Raw genomic sequence first — 14763 nt, 5'->3', positions numbered from 1 at the left:
TTACAATAGAAAAGACAACAGATGAGACACCCTAAAATGAAATAGGACAATAAATGACTAAAACGGGAAAATATAAATTTAAAACCAGTTTTTAGTTTGTTTATACAAAAAGTAGCACTTGGGATCAAGTTGACTTAAAATAATTGAATAAACAAAGTGCAACTTGCTTATCTTAATCATACAATTTACCAAAATGCACCCCATTATGTTTGCTTATTAAAGGCCTTAATCTATTCTTGAAACAAAATTAACAAAAAAAAAAAAACAATGTTGGTAACAAATCCATTTCTTCTTTTGTTATTGTTATCATTTTCTTCCTTGCTATTAATTTTAGCATCCTCTTACCAAATAATTGAAGAAAAAAGTCCAATTAGCTATGAAGATGATAAAGAAATGGTCCAAAGATCAATGTTTCCTAAAGATTTCATCTTCGGAGTCGCTACTTCAGCTTATCAGGCATTTCTCATATCCTTAACTAGTCGTTTTCTGCAGATATCAACTAGCTTAGTTGGTAAAGTCAAGAGAGATATTACTCAGGCTCCCTTTATACCAAAAAACTAGTCGTTTTCCAATGCGTCAGTCTGAACCCTGAAATGGACCGACATTGACCCGTCCTAATTTTTGGACATGGCACATTGTCGGCTCCACCGTCCTTTTTCTCGACAATTTCAACCACTCTTTTCGTCTAATTAATTTGTGAATGATAAAATTTGGTTGGGGTTATTGAAGGTAGAAGGAGCTTACTTAGAAGATGGAAAAGGGCTTAGTAATTGGGATGTTTTTTCTCATACGTCTGGTACGTCAACAACATCTTTCAATATTTGTTCATGCATTGTGTAATTTCCTAGTAAAAATGTGGTGCATATTGATTATTGGCTAAATGTTACGGAGTCAGACTTTCAATTTTGCGTTTTAATTTTTTGCTCCACTAACTTAAAATCCTGGTCTGTTCACTATACCAGAGTCCTGGAAGGGCCATGTGAGTTGGTTTTTTTTTTTTTTTTTTTTTTTTTTTTTTTTTTTTTTGGAAGAATGTTTGTTTCAATGATTATCGAAAAGAAATAAGTTATTGTGAAATAAATGTGTAATTTTCTCGGTGATAATTGTAGGCAACACCGTGAACAATGAGAATGGAGATGTGGCTGACGATCACTACCACCGATACGAAGTAGGTTTTTCTTTATTAATCAAAGCTAAATGTTTAATTTTTTTTAATTATATCATGTATATAATATGTATAAGAGACCAGCGCAACCAAAAGTTTAAACTTTATTTTTTTTTTTGCGCGTAAAACCTTATTTTGTGAAGATCTGAAAAAAATTGATGATATCTTGTACTTTTTTTTTTTTTGAGGAAATACTTTTAAAATGTTCTACAAGAGTATATTGTAGAGTATATAATACGTACTGTGTTAAATTCAACAACGGGCCTGGGCCACACCCGAACGGAGGAGAAAGAGTCCACAACGTAAGCCCAAGAGGGTTCCACTCTAAAACCAATTGGCGATAGAGGGAGTAGCCCCTTGCCTTATAAAGTGGTAATTCTTCTCCTCTTTTTATCAATGTGGGACAACCCTCACATGTGGGACTTTGGGTTTCTTCACACTCCCCCTCACATGTGAGGCCCACTTTTCACACAGACTGGACAAATTCATTCAACAGAGCAACTTTGCTCGTCCGTCTGCAAACTTTGGCCCATGAAACCCAGGTCTTTAGCCATGGGCTCTGATACCATATGAAAATCGGAACAAGGTTTTGAGAAGATGATAATAATTATTATTATTAGTCAAACAGCGTACAATGGTAGCAAATATATACAAGCAATTAGACCTACTCAATCTTTGACTCTCTTATCAATAAGGTAACTAAAAAACCAATTAGCCTAATTTACAATATACGCATCTTATCTTACTCCCTAATAATCTATATATATATATATAAAAGAGAGTTTTTTCGAGCGATTCTAGAGCGTCCACATCATCAAAAATTAATTTAGAAAAGTTTCATAAATAATATTTTCCACATAAAAAATAAAGTGGAGAATCTTTTAATTATTATAATATCTATATTTCCTATTTTATATTCATGAGAAGTTTCTAATTTTTATATAAAAACTTTGACATTTCATTTGGCAAAAAAATGTTATAAAAATTATGAAGATAATGTAATTAGATTCGTGGTAAAAAATGTTTTCATTAGAGTATAGATTTCATATGATTTGCACATACGAGTATTAAAGATGGTGTACTTCTTTTAATATGTTGTATGTCCCACATCGAAAAACAATGTTAGTGTGGTGATTATAATAAGTATAAATTATAAAATTGTCCCACATCGAAAGATTAACATAAGATGGGTGATCATATGATTATAAATAGGAGTCATCAATGCAACCTATATACCAACCAAAAACCTTTTGAGTCTCTTAAGGGTCTCTTAAGTATTGTTTTGGAGAGTTATTAAGAGTTTATATCATTATCTTCACAGTATGATATATACATATATATTCTTTCTATAAAAAGTATTATAAAAAAAAATGTACGAATATTAATAAATAGTACTCCTTCCATTCAAGACCAAATACAACATTTTCATTTACACACTTGCCAAGACACTAATTACAACGTAAATAAAATTACAACGTAAATATTTTTAAGTTTACATTATAAAAAATTTAAAAATTTGATATTCTCATTGTACTTTATAGGTGAATCAAATAAGATCCCACATGACCATATTTTGTCTTAGATATTGCAAAAAATCGTAAAGATTCTATTCGTTCATGAATAGTGTAAAAAAGGAATGTTGTATTTGGTCTTGAATTGAGGGAGTATAGTATTTGTTCATTATTATTAACCCGGGTTAGATGTTGAATTATGTGCGAAACAGATGGTGTATTTCTAAGTATGTTATTTGTCCCACATTGAAAAATATGTTGGTGTGGTGAATATATTACGTATAAATAATAGAATTATCCCACATCGAAAGTTTAGCATAAGGTGGATGATCATATGATTATAATTCGAAGGCATCCTTAGAACCTAAATACCAACCCAAAACCTTCTGAGTCTCTTAAGCATTGTCTTGGAGAGCTCTTAAGAGTTTATATCATTAACTCCACGATACGATATATATGTTTTATATTATGTCAAAGTGATGTTTATAATTTTTGTATAAAAACTTATACATCTCATTTAGCAAAAAAAGTAACATAATTTTTTTTTTTTGAAAAATTATATAATTAGATTCGTGGTAAATAAATGCTAGCATTAGAATATAGTATCATATTATTTGCACATATTTGTTTGTTCCACATTGAAAAATAATGTAGATGTGGTAAATATACTACATATAAATAGTTGAGTTGTCCCACATTAGAAGATTATCATGAGGTGAGGTATCACATGATTATAAATATGAGTCATATTTGAAACTTAGGGGTATCAACCCAAAATCTTTTGAATCGCTTAAAAATTATCTTAGAGAGTTCTTATAGGAGTTTGTATTAATGACAAACCTTAGTTACAACAATACCATACAAATATTAATCACGTAAATATTTATAAAAGCGATTATATATTACTATATTTGTGATATTATAATGTTTATTTTAAGACAATCGATAATATAATAACTTTATTTAAGATAAAATCATAATAAAAAAAATAAAATGGGTGCTAAATATACATAAATAGGTTATTAATGTGTCATATAATGATAATCTCTGCACTAAAATAGAAAATTTAAGAATTATAATACAATCAAGTGCTGCATAAAAAGATCTTGAATCCACAAACAAATCAATAATGAGCTTTTTTACTTTGATAAATAGTATAATTAAATCTTTTTAACTTTCAAATATAGGTAATATTATGCCTCATTACATTTGAGTAACTATAACACATCATAATTTGTAACCATTAATAAAAATCGCACCAGAAAAAGAAAATATTTGGCATTTGTTTATACATTTTATTGCTCCCTCAATTAATCTTAAAAGTCGTGTTAGGAAAAAAAAATTTAAATCATGTCATTTGTACATATTTTAATTGTGACAAAAAATGGAAAAGAACGTACGAATATAAATAAATAGTATAGTATTTTCTCATTATTAAATCGGGTTGGATATCGAAATAGGTGCAAAAAAGATGGTGTACTTTTTTGTGTGTTATTTGTCCCACATTGAAAAATAATGCAGGTGTGGTAAATATACTACATATAAATATTTGAATTGTCCCACATCAGAAAATTATCATAAGGTGAGGTGATCTTAAAAATTAATTTAGGAAAGTATCATAAATAATATTTTTTGATGTAAAAAATAAAGTAGAGAATCTTTTAATTATTATAATATATATTTCTTATATTATATTCAAGTGATGTTTCTAATTTTTATATAAAAAATTTTGTATTTCATTTGACAAAAAAATATCGTTAAGAAAATTATGAAAATAACATAATTTGATTCGTGGTAAAAATGATATCATTAGCATATAAATTTCATATAATTTGTATATATATAAAATTGTGTATTTCTTAGTATGTTATATGTCCACATTGAAAAATAATGTAGGATTATATAAAAATAACAGAATTGTCCCACATTGAGAGATTAACATAAGATGTAGTGGTCTTATGATTATAAATATGAGGCATCATTGGAACTTAGTTATCAACCTAACATCTTTTGCGTCTCTTAAATAAGATGTTTTGACTTTTGATCTATCTATATAAATGATAAGACATAAGATGTAAATATTAAGTCTTTATAACCAATTTTTGTTTACTAAGTTAATTACCCCGTTGCAACGCACGGGCATCCAAACTATATTCACAATATCTCCTAATAATAAGCAAGTAAATATCGACATCTTAACATACTGTTTATCAATTAAGGTCCTGTTTGGTAAACAGCGGATTAATTTCAACATAAGCAGGTTGCAAAAGCAGATTATAAATGGCAGATTTTATCAGAAGGTTTGACTAGCATATTATAATTAGCAGAATTGATTTGAGTGTTTGGTAATTGGCAGATTATGATTAGTAGATTGTTAGTTTTCTTTGTAAAATGGAGAAAAATTTTCTATTTTACAATATGCTAACCAATATCTTTGGGGTAAGAAAGATATTGTAAAAACAAAGATATTGACCCCAAATATCTTTGTTTTCAATATCTTTGTTTACCAAACACTAAAATTAGCGATATTGATTGGTCAAACATCTTTAAAAGCTGAATATCTTTAAAATTTGGTCATATCTTTGTTTACCAAACAAATACTAACTCTAATTTATAACTATGTCGTTACAGGAAGATTTCAACATACTTGACGATCTTGGGGTGGATGCTTATCGATTTTCGATTTCATGGACCAGAATATTACCAAGTACTCCTATCAGCTCTTGCCTTTTCTAAATTCGTAAAAATATTTGTAATCAACAATATATGTAACTATCTGAGAATAGTAAAACAAAAATATTTGATACACGACTCACATTATTTTAAGCCTTGTATGAAATATTCCGCAGTTTTATATAAAATGGATATATTTATCTTGTTGACCCATTGTAGTTATTTGATTATGACCTTTTCCACGTTTTATAGGAGGAAGGTTTGGAAAGATCAACCCTAGTGGGATCACGTTCTACAACAAAATCATTGACAATCTACTACTCAAAGGTACTCGTATAAATTAAATAAAAACTCGTAATTTATAGTACATCGAGCATATCCATTGTAAGCTTTTGACAGCTGATTAAGTATTATTCACGTGGGTAGATAAGACAAAACAAATTCTTATTTCCTAGGCACTCTTCTTCTGTCTTACTATCCACATGAGTAATACTTAACCCTCGTAAATTTGAGACGGATATATCCGTAACAAATGAGACTTTATGTTTAGACCATCTACAACAACAATAAGATCTACACTCATAGTTGATATTTTTACAATTATTACCCCACAACAACAAAAAGAACTTATCTAAAAATGACTTTTTTGTGAAACTCATCATATTTGGATGAGTTTCACAAAAAACTTGTTTTATGATACAAAATTTTTTATTGTTGTGGGGGAATGAATATGTAAATATCAACTTTAGAAAGGAGTCTTTTTGTTGTTTAGGTGGTCACAATGAGAGAATGATTGCATTTTATTGTATTATTGATCTAATTGACATGAAATTTGCTAATTGTTGTTGTATAAAATTTTAGGGGAAAATATCATTTTATGATAAAATGAGTTGTATAAGTTGAGGACCCACAAAAAACAACAAAAACTTTTTGTTGTTGTGGATGCTCTTATAGTAATAAGTTTCAATTATTAATCTTAACGTTGTATAGCCAGCTATTCTCAAGTGGGCAGTGGTTGTCAATTTGATAGAATTATGTAGTATCATAAATCATAATCAGATAAGACATAATATGGTACTACTATGAAAACGAGGTTGTAACAAATACGAGTATTATATGACCATTTTATGTAATTGCAGCGATTATAAAATAAACTTTGATTAATTATATCTCATGATTATGAGTTTATAATGTGATAATTTTTTTATTTTTTATTTTTAAATTGATCATCTTTACGAGGTCAATAGTTTGAAAAAAACTTACTGTATTCGAAGCTTATAGCTAAGAATTATAAATGGTCAAAGATTTTTAAATTACAACTTTGATGTGAAAGTAGACCCAATGTGACACATAAAAACAAAATGTTATTCCCTAGTCACTCGTCACTTTGATTTTGTCTTATGTATCCACATGGGTAGTATTTGACTCGTATGACCGTCACAAATGAGAATTTGTGATGCATGAATGTCTAATTAGCAAGTCTTGTTTGTGATTGTTATGAGCTTGTGACGTCTCATAACATCTTCCCTTTTAACACTATTTTCAGTGGTTGTGAATCGTCATAAGCTTATAAACATTACAATTAAGTATTTGTGATGTCTAATATATATTGTTGAAATTACAACTCTAGATATCTCATAAAAAATCATATGCGCAGGAATTGAACCATTTGTGACAATTCACCATTTCGATTATCCACAAGAGCTTGAAGAAAGATTTGGGGCTTGGCTTAGCCCTTTAATGCAGTAATAATCATATATCGTCTATTTTCCAAGTTCTCAGTCAATAGTTATTTATGTTTGAAATCTTTCTCACAGAAAAAAAAAGACAATATATAATTATTGACTGGGACGGAATAAGTTTTTTTTTTAATGTAATTATAATTAATTTATTTATAATTTCAAATGTTATTTTAAACTTAATTAAGTCCGGAATAAATTTTGTGACGATGTAGGGATGATTTTGTTCATTTCGCCAAGATATGTTTCGAAGAATTTGGAGATAGAGTAAAGCATTGGATTACTATAAACGAGCCAAATATTTTCTCACTTCGTGCTTATGTGCAAGGAAATTTTCCACCGGAGCATTGTTCTCCGCCTTTTGGTAATTGTTCTACCGGAAATTCAGATGTCGAACCTCTAATTGTTGTTCACAACATGTTATTATCGCATGCCAAAGCTGCTCAACTTTATCGTCACCAATTTCAGGTACAAAATTTAATTTAAGCATGTTATAGATAAAACTGTCACATCCGTTAAATTCCAGTAAGTGGATTATACATCTGATGTACTACCTCCAATTCTATAGTTTCTGAGCATTATAATAAAGTTTTTGAGTTTTGTTTGAAAGTTTCTGAGTTTCAAAGTTTTTGAGTTTATTCACTTAAACATTAAACTCTAAAAAATTATAATAAAACTCAAAAACAATACATATAAGTTTGTTAAATTTGACTTTTGACGGAAAAAAAATTAAAATCTAACTTATAAACTTTGATATGCTCAAAAACAAATAAAGTTTGAGGTAATAAGCTCAAAAAAATGCATATATGCTCAAAAAACAAAAAAGTTGGAGGTAATACATCCGATGTATGTTCCTTTTTCTCGTTAAATTCGATTCTTGATATTAAACTAACGTGACGACTTTACTTCTTTTATACTTTTTTATTTAATTTGTAAATAATAATATTTTTTCGTAGTTGCTTCTTCAATTTAAAAAATGTTGAACTTGAACTTGTTTTTGTAGCCTAAACAACATGGATACTTAGGAATAGCGTTATGTACTTCATCGTTTGTACCATATAGAGATGACAAGTTTAGCCGTCGCGCCGTGGAAAGAGCCTATGCCAATGAGGTGGCATGGTATGTATTACTCCTTACTTGTTACTCCTTCCATTCAAATCAGTTATTTATCTTTATTATTTTACTGTGAATTGTTTTGAAAAGAAAAAAAAATGACCAGGACGTTGGAGTATAAAAAATACTCAAACAAATGAGAAAATCCCTAAAATTTTCGATCCTAGGTTACTACTAAATTGAATTACTAGTTTCTCTTTTGAAACTTCCTATCCACAATTCACGCACCTCTCTTAAACTCAAATCACAGTTCCGCCACTATTCACGCCCATACAAAAATAAATCGATTTTTATTATTTTTTTCAACATAACTCAATGATTGTGTGCGTTATTGGTAAACAGTAATTATTACATGGGACAGTCTTATTATGCATGTAAAGAGACAAGTCGTTTATTACCATTAACTAAATAATTTTATTAAAATGAACCGTCTTAGTCTATAATTTGTGTTTGGTGAATAACAGGATTATCGATCCTTTGGTATACGGAAATTACCCTTCTCTAATGCGAAAATACCATGGAAAAGAGCTACCCAAGTTTACCAAAGACGAAGTAAAACTGTTAAAGGAAAGTGTGGACTTCGTAGGGTTAAACCATTATACAACTTTCTATGCGGTTGATTGCTTTCACTATTCCTCTGAATGTTCTTCTCAAGATAATCGTGCAATTAAAGGTTTTGTAAAGACTACCGGATTTCGTGACGGCATTCCGATTGGAGAGCAGGTAATCCTACTTATATCGACCGTTGTTGCGTCTGACCGTCTTACACTCTTACATACAATGTAAAAAATCTTTTTTATGTAAAAAAATACTTATTTATTGATAGTATTTTGTACATTTTTTTTGTAATAACTTTTTCAAAGGATTATTCGACGATTTCCATTAAATATAAGCATAATATAAACAAGAATAATATTTTCGAACTTATGAGCAGGGGAATAATCCGCGGTTCTTCACGGTACCACAAGGAATGGAATTAACGGTGGATTATATTAAAATGCGGTATCCTGATATCTCCATTTACATAACCGAGAACGGTGAGTAATTTATACTTCTCTTTTCATCTCGATTGTTTATTTACCTTTTATATTCATTATAACGTAACATTTAACATTTGTCGTATTCTTACTGATAAATGTGGTTAGGGTACGCTCCACCGACTCTACTGAATGTGCCCGAGATATTGCACGATGTTAAACGGGTTGAATACCTTCGAACCTATATTGCAGCATTGGGTAGAGCTATAAGGTAACATTCTAACATGTAAACAAATATACAAAACTATTAATAATTCAAAGTAAACATGTATTAATTCGAATATTGTCCCGTATAATATAAAACGGTATATCAATCAATATATCCCCTATATACTAAATGAATAGGAAAAACTTCACATTTTCCCGCCTAAAAACACATTTTTCTATTTTGTTATAATTAACTCTTATTTACTTTCCTATTTTGATATAATTTTCTATCTACAATGATTAGCCGTATAGAGGATTTTTTTCTAGGTTTTGTGTTAAAATTTTCGTTGACTTTGTAAGATAAGTCATAGCTAATATATGTGACTAAACAAAATTTCCCCTCCATTTTTAGTCTTCCCATTTATTTTTTTCTTACCCATCTACAATCGGTGGGTGGCATTATAACTCAAAACAACCCATTTATTTTTTCTTGATCTCCTTGACAATATTTTGACCGCTTTTTTCGACACACATATATAACTTTTTTTTGCTTGAAAATGATATTTTGTGAAAGAAAAAAGATTTTGATAAATGGGAAGAAATAAAAAAAATTGGAGTATAAAATAATATCACTAATTTACCGTAAAAAAATATTTTCATTAAAATACGCATTTCATGTCACTACATCAATCTCTTTATTAATTTTATTGTTTTAGTTTATTTTATTAAATAAAATAAAATAATGAGAAAAGTTACAAACGTAATGAATTGTCAATTTATAACCTATAAATAATATACTAAGAAATTAAAACTCTATAAATACCGTGCATGTAATGCACGGGGTCTACACTAGTAACATAATAAATAAATAATAAAAATATAAAATAATTTATGTTTTTTTATGAATTATATTTTATTTCTAATTTTTTTTTTAAAAAAAATGGTGTGTAGGAAAGGAGCCAAAGTAAAAGGATATTTTGCATGGAGTTTTATGGACAACTTTGAGTGGTCAGATGGTTACGAACCAACATATGGACTTTACTACGTGGACCGGACTACCCAAAAACGTATACCTAAGCTTTCAGCTTATTGGTATGCTGGTCTGCTTGGTAACCATAGCCCTCGTCAATACCTTATTGCAAATCAACAAAAATATGAAGCCCAATGATCTTTCAAAAAACTCGAAAACTCGAGTGATACAGTTATACGACATACAACGATCTTATTGATATTATATGGCTTATTTAATGATGTTAGTGGTAGTTTATGTTGTAAAGTACCATAGTCTTTTACAAAAACAACTCTCTTATATGTCCGTTCTATAGCGTAGTTGTGTAGAACTAGCCCAATAAGAAAATAGCCCAAAGAAACATTGAATTGAATTTATTTTTTATTTTTTATTTTTCAATAGTAAATTTTATGTTAACAAAATAAAATATTATTTTACAAGTTTATATTAACGGATTTATTTGGACTTTTTGTTATTAGGCTAGTCCTATGTATAAAGTGGCCTTACATAATAATTTGTATCAGAACAAAAACTTAGGCTATATGTGATGCTTAATTGTTACACACTAGTTGAAAAGCCCGTGCGATGCACGGGCTCTCATTAGGATCATCTGTATAAATATATTCTATAGTTGATAAAAAAAAGTTCAATTATGTTTAAATCATTGATAAACAAAAGTCCGTGGTTTGTGTAGCCGTCTAGTTGATCATCAATAAACTATTAGTGTTTCTAGCATAGAAGTTTTGTCATTTAGTAGTTATCATTTCAGTTGTGAAACATCAAGTAGTATGGTAAAAGTATGTAATTAGTTTTTCCATTATTGTTATAGGTATCACTGGTTTTAATTAAATACAATAGTTATCTCCATAAACATAGTGCAGCTCACCAAATGAACCGCCCTTAATAACTGCGACAGACCTTTATGAGTTTTGCAAATTATTTTAATCTATAACAACTACGTAAAACTAAACGGTGTTACGTAAAGCAACAAGTTTCATAATTATCAATATTTAGTGTGTTTAGAGAAAATGTTAGATCTCCTATAGTATAAGTTTACCTTGACTATCTACAATTAAGAGAGTGTTTTGCTCTTTATATACTTCTCGTAAAATCAGTTCCATACCGAATTTCAATAATTTAATAGTCTCTAAACAACTGTACACAAATATATGTGATTTCATTACATAGAATGCATGAGGCTCCCATTAGGATCATCCTTAACAATATGCATGTTGAATGTTCTAAGAATTCAAACGTTGGTTTACATTGTCATGGTTTGGTAGTAGAAGTCAACTAAGTTGATAAAAAAAAGTCCAACTATGTTGAAATCGGAACACAAAAAACTTTAGGGTTGATTGTTGATGGATCATCAGTCCCTTTAACATAAAAGCTACTTTTTTTTTATTAGTTATAACAGTTGTATAGCATCCGAAGAGACATCAGTTGAATTATGTAATTACTTATTTTTATTGTTGTACGCACCACCGATTTTAGTTAATTTAAAGCGTCATTAAATGTGGTTTAATTCCATAAAATGAACACGTGATAACTGAGACTGGTTTCATAAGATTCACAAATTAAATTAACATACAACATTTACCAATATTCCATTTTGTAAGCAATACGATAGTGTAAATGTTTAATGGTGGTACGTAAAACAACATGTATCTCAATTATATATGTAGCCTGTTTGGAGGATTTTTATTAGATCTCTAAACAATAAAAATTTGTTTTTGACTATCTACCATTAAGACTGGTTGTTCCCTATGAACTTCATAATAAATATATAAAATATGAAATCTAATTTTTTAGATGTGAGATATATTTTTGAGTGAATTAACGGTCAAACTTTTCAAAGTTTGACCTCCAAAAAAATAAATCAGGAGTTTTGTGTGGATAGGAGAGAGTAGGATATTAGGATACTACTCTTAAACTCCATTAGTTTTAGATTAATTCTATTAAAATTATAACCCATTTTTGTTTATTTGAAATGTTATTTATTAACAAAATTAAGTCTCATTATCTTACATTTTTATTTACTGTTCACAAATCCTCATTTATGATGGACATATCCGTCGCAAGCTTGCGACAGGTCAAGTATTACTCATATGGGTAGATAAGACAAAAACAGAATGCCTAGGGAGTATCAATATGTTTTGTCTTATCTACCCACATGAGTAGTACTTGATCCGTCGCAAGCTTGTGACGGATATACCCGTCAGAAGAAAGACTTGGTGTCTACTCTTTATTTATAATAACAAAATGAACAAATTTATTTTCAGAAAAGAGTTTTAATTTTAAGAAATGGCTTCAAATTACTAAATATATATGTACAATCGTTTCACTTCTTAACCAATATATATGAGTTTGACCTAATTTATTACACCAAGGAGTACGTTATATTCAACTAAACCCATATGGGATATCTCATAGTTAACCATTAAAAAAAAGAACTATTTCCACTTTGATGCCCAGAGGTTTAGCCTAATTTCACTTTAGTCCCCTGAGGTTTGCATAATTTTACTTTGGTGCCTTGAGGTTTTGACTTTTTCCCACTTTAGTGACCTATACATAACAATCTTAGTATTTTATACTCTCTCTATTCATCTTTTATCTTCCCATTTATCTAATATACGTGGGGAGTATTTTATTGAAATAGAATGGAGGGAGTACTAAAAAAATATTTTGAAAATAAAGGCATTTTTTTTGCAATATTATTTTGATTATACTATTTTGTAATTTGTATGCAGTTTAATATCCAATTTTGCACTTTATTTTACTGAAAATGTAATTAAGATAAAGGTTGACTATTAAAGGTTTGAGGTCACCAAAATGAAATTTTATTCAAAACTCAGGTTACCAAAGTGGGAAGTAGTCGAAACCTCAGGACACCAAAGTAGAATTATGCAAACCTCAGGACACTAAAGTGGAATTAATCTGAACCTCAGGGACCAAAATGGAAATTTTCCAAAAAAAATAAAAAATGAAAAGCTACAGTAAAAACTATTGCACTTTGACCATACGCAAACCGCGGTAAATAATTAAGTGAATAAAAACACATAGATGAATTGGAATTTAGAAAGTAAAAATTGATGTAACCGCTTAATTTTGTATATTTGGCAGTTCAATACATTTTTAACGTCTATTATGGATTTAATATGAATTTGAAACCAATTTGAAGAAAAAAATCGGTGATATAATGGTAGATTATATATAGTTCTCACAATTTTTCTATATATTTATCGTACACTGATTTATTCATAGTTAGCTGGTTCTTGGATTATTAGTCCGTCCCGCATAAAATCATAATTCTTGACTTTGTTCATTTGTATTTAATTTGTTGGCTCATTTCACAAAATCGATATGAGACTTATTTAATATTTATAAATGGTAGCTCAATTTTTTTTAATCTGATGTGATATTATTGGTGATTTAATCATACACATTTGATACGGTATAGTAAATCAGAGTTAAAACTATTTCATGTCATCGTTGAAGTTGTTTATTTCTACTATTGTCATTGTAGAAATTTTTCTCTGCCAAATGTTAAGTAAATGTTAATCTTTACTTCTTTTTCCTTTTATAACATGTTACTTTTTCCTGAAATATTTTTTTAAAAATAAAAATAAGTTTTGTCCTAAGGTTTTTGTAAGACAATTACGGGTTTGGTTATAATTAACAACTCGTGTAAATCTTTTAAATATTCAAAAAAGTTTTTAAATAAAATTATCTTTGTTACTACACGAGTTTTTCTAAGTACTTAAAATCGAACAAATTAGATTTATGTCAATATTTTTATTTGTAAGAAATTAGGATCCTTTTTTTTCTCACAAAGATTAATTGTATGTTTATAAAATATACAATTTTAACACTTTTATACGTTTATTATATGAATTTTTTTTTGCTTTATAAATGTTTCTAAAATAAATATATAGAGTTATTTTTCTATTATTATTTTAGTAAAGAATAGTCGATAAATTATTAGATCCACTTCTATTAGTATTATTTTTCTCATAAATTATTAGATTTACTTCTATTAGGATTACTTTCTCATAAATTTACTTTGATTAGGATAATTTTAAAATCTAGATCTACACTTATTAGGAATTCTAAAAAAGTTGGACTCTCTAATATCGCTCGAAAAGTTCCTGCTTTATATATATGTATTGATTGCTATTTTGTAACTATTTTTTTGAATGTTACCTTAAGAGCATGTATTATTACGGGTCGTTTGGTTCAATAACATGGAATGGAATGAATTCCAATATGAATCCATAGAAGCATTGTTGTCAGAATCCCGATTCGATCCTACGATTCTACGATTTTACGATCTAAAAATGCTCGACTAGAGATAAAATCATAATACGAT

General features: G+C 28.8%; 1 protein-coding gene across 1 annotated transcript; it reads left to right on the top strand.

Moving 5' to 3' along the window:
• The first annotated feature begins 393 nt into the window (after nucleotides 1-393).
• On the top strand, nucleotides 394-10647 carry LOC141657957 (beta-glucosidase 18-like). The gene is made up of 12 exons (XM_074465347.1): nucleotides 394-511; nucleotides 710-796; nucleotides 1110-1168; nucleotides 5308-5383; nucleotides 5602-5676; nucleotides 7007-7094; nucleotides 7304-7556; nucleotides 8092-8207; nucleotides 8666-8924; nucleotides 9136-9238; nucleotides 9347-9449; nucleotides 10337-10647. Exons 1-12 carry the CDS (start codon nucleotides 394-396, stop codon nucleotides 10551-10553), a joined length of 1554 nt encoding a protein of 517 aa, XP_074321448.1. The 3' UTR covers nucleotides 10554-10647.
• Nucleotides 10648-14763: the final 4116 nt, after the last annotated feature.

Source organism: Silene latifolia, chromosome 5 (assembly GCF_048544455.1).
Source record: "Silene latifolia isolate original U9 population chromosome 5, ASM4854445v1, whole genome shotgun sequence".
In the NCBI taxonomy this organism is placed as follows: Eukaryota; Viridiplantae; Streptophyta; class Magnoliopsida; order Caryophyllales; family Caryophyllaceae; genus Silene; species Silene latifolia.
Note: the sequence above shows the minus strand (reverse complement) of the source record. Positions and strands in the feature narration are given on the sequence as shown.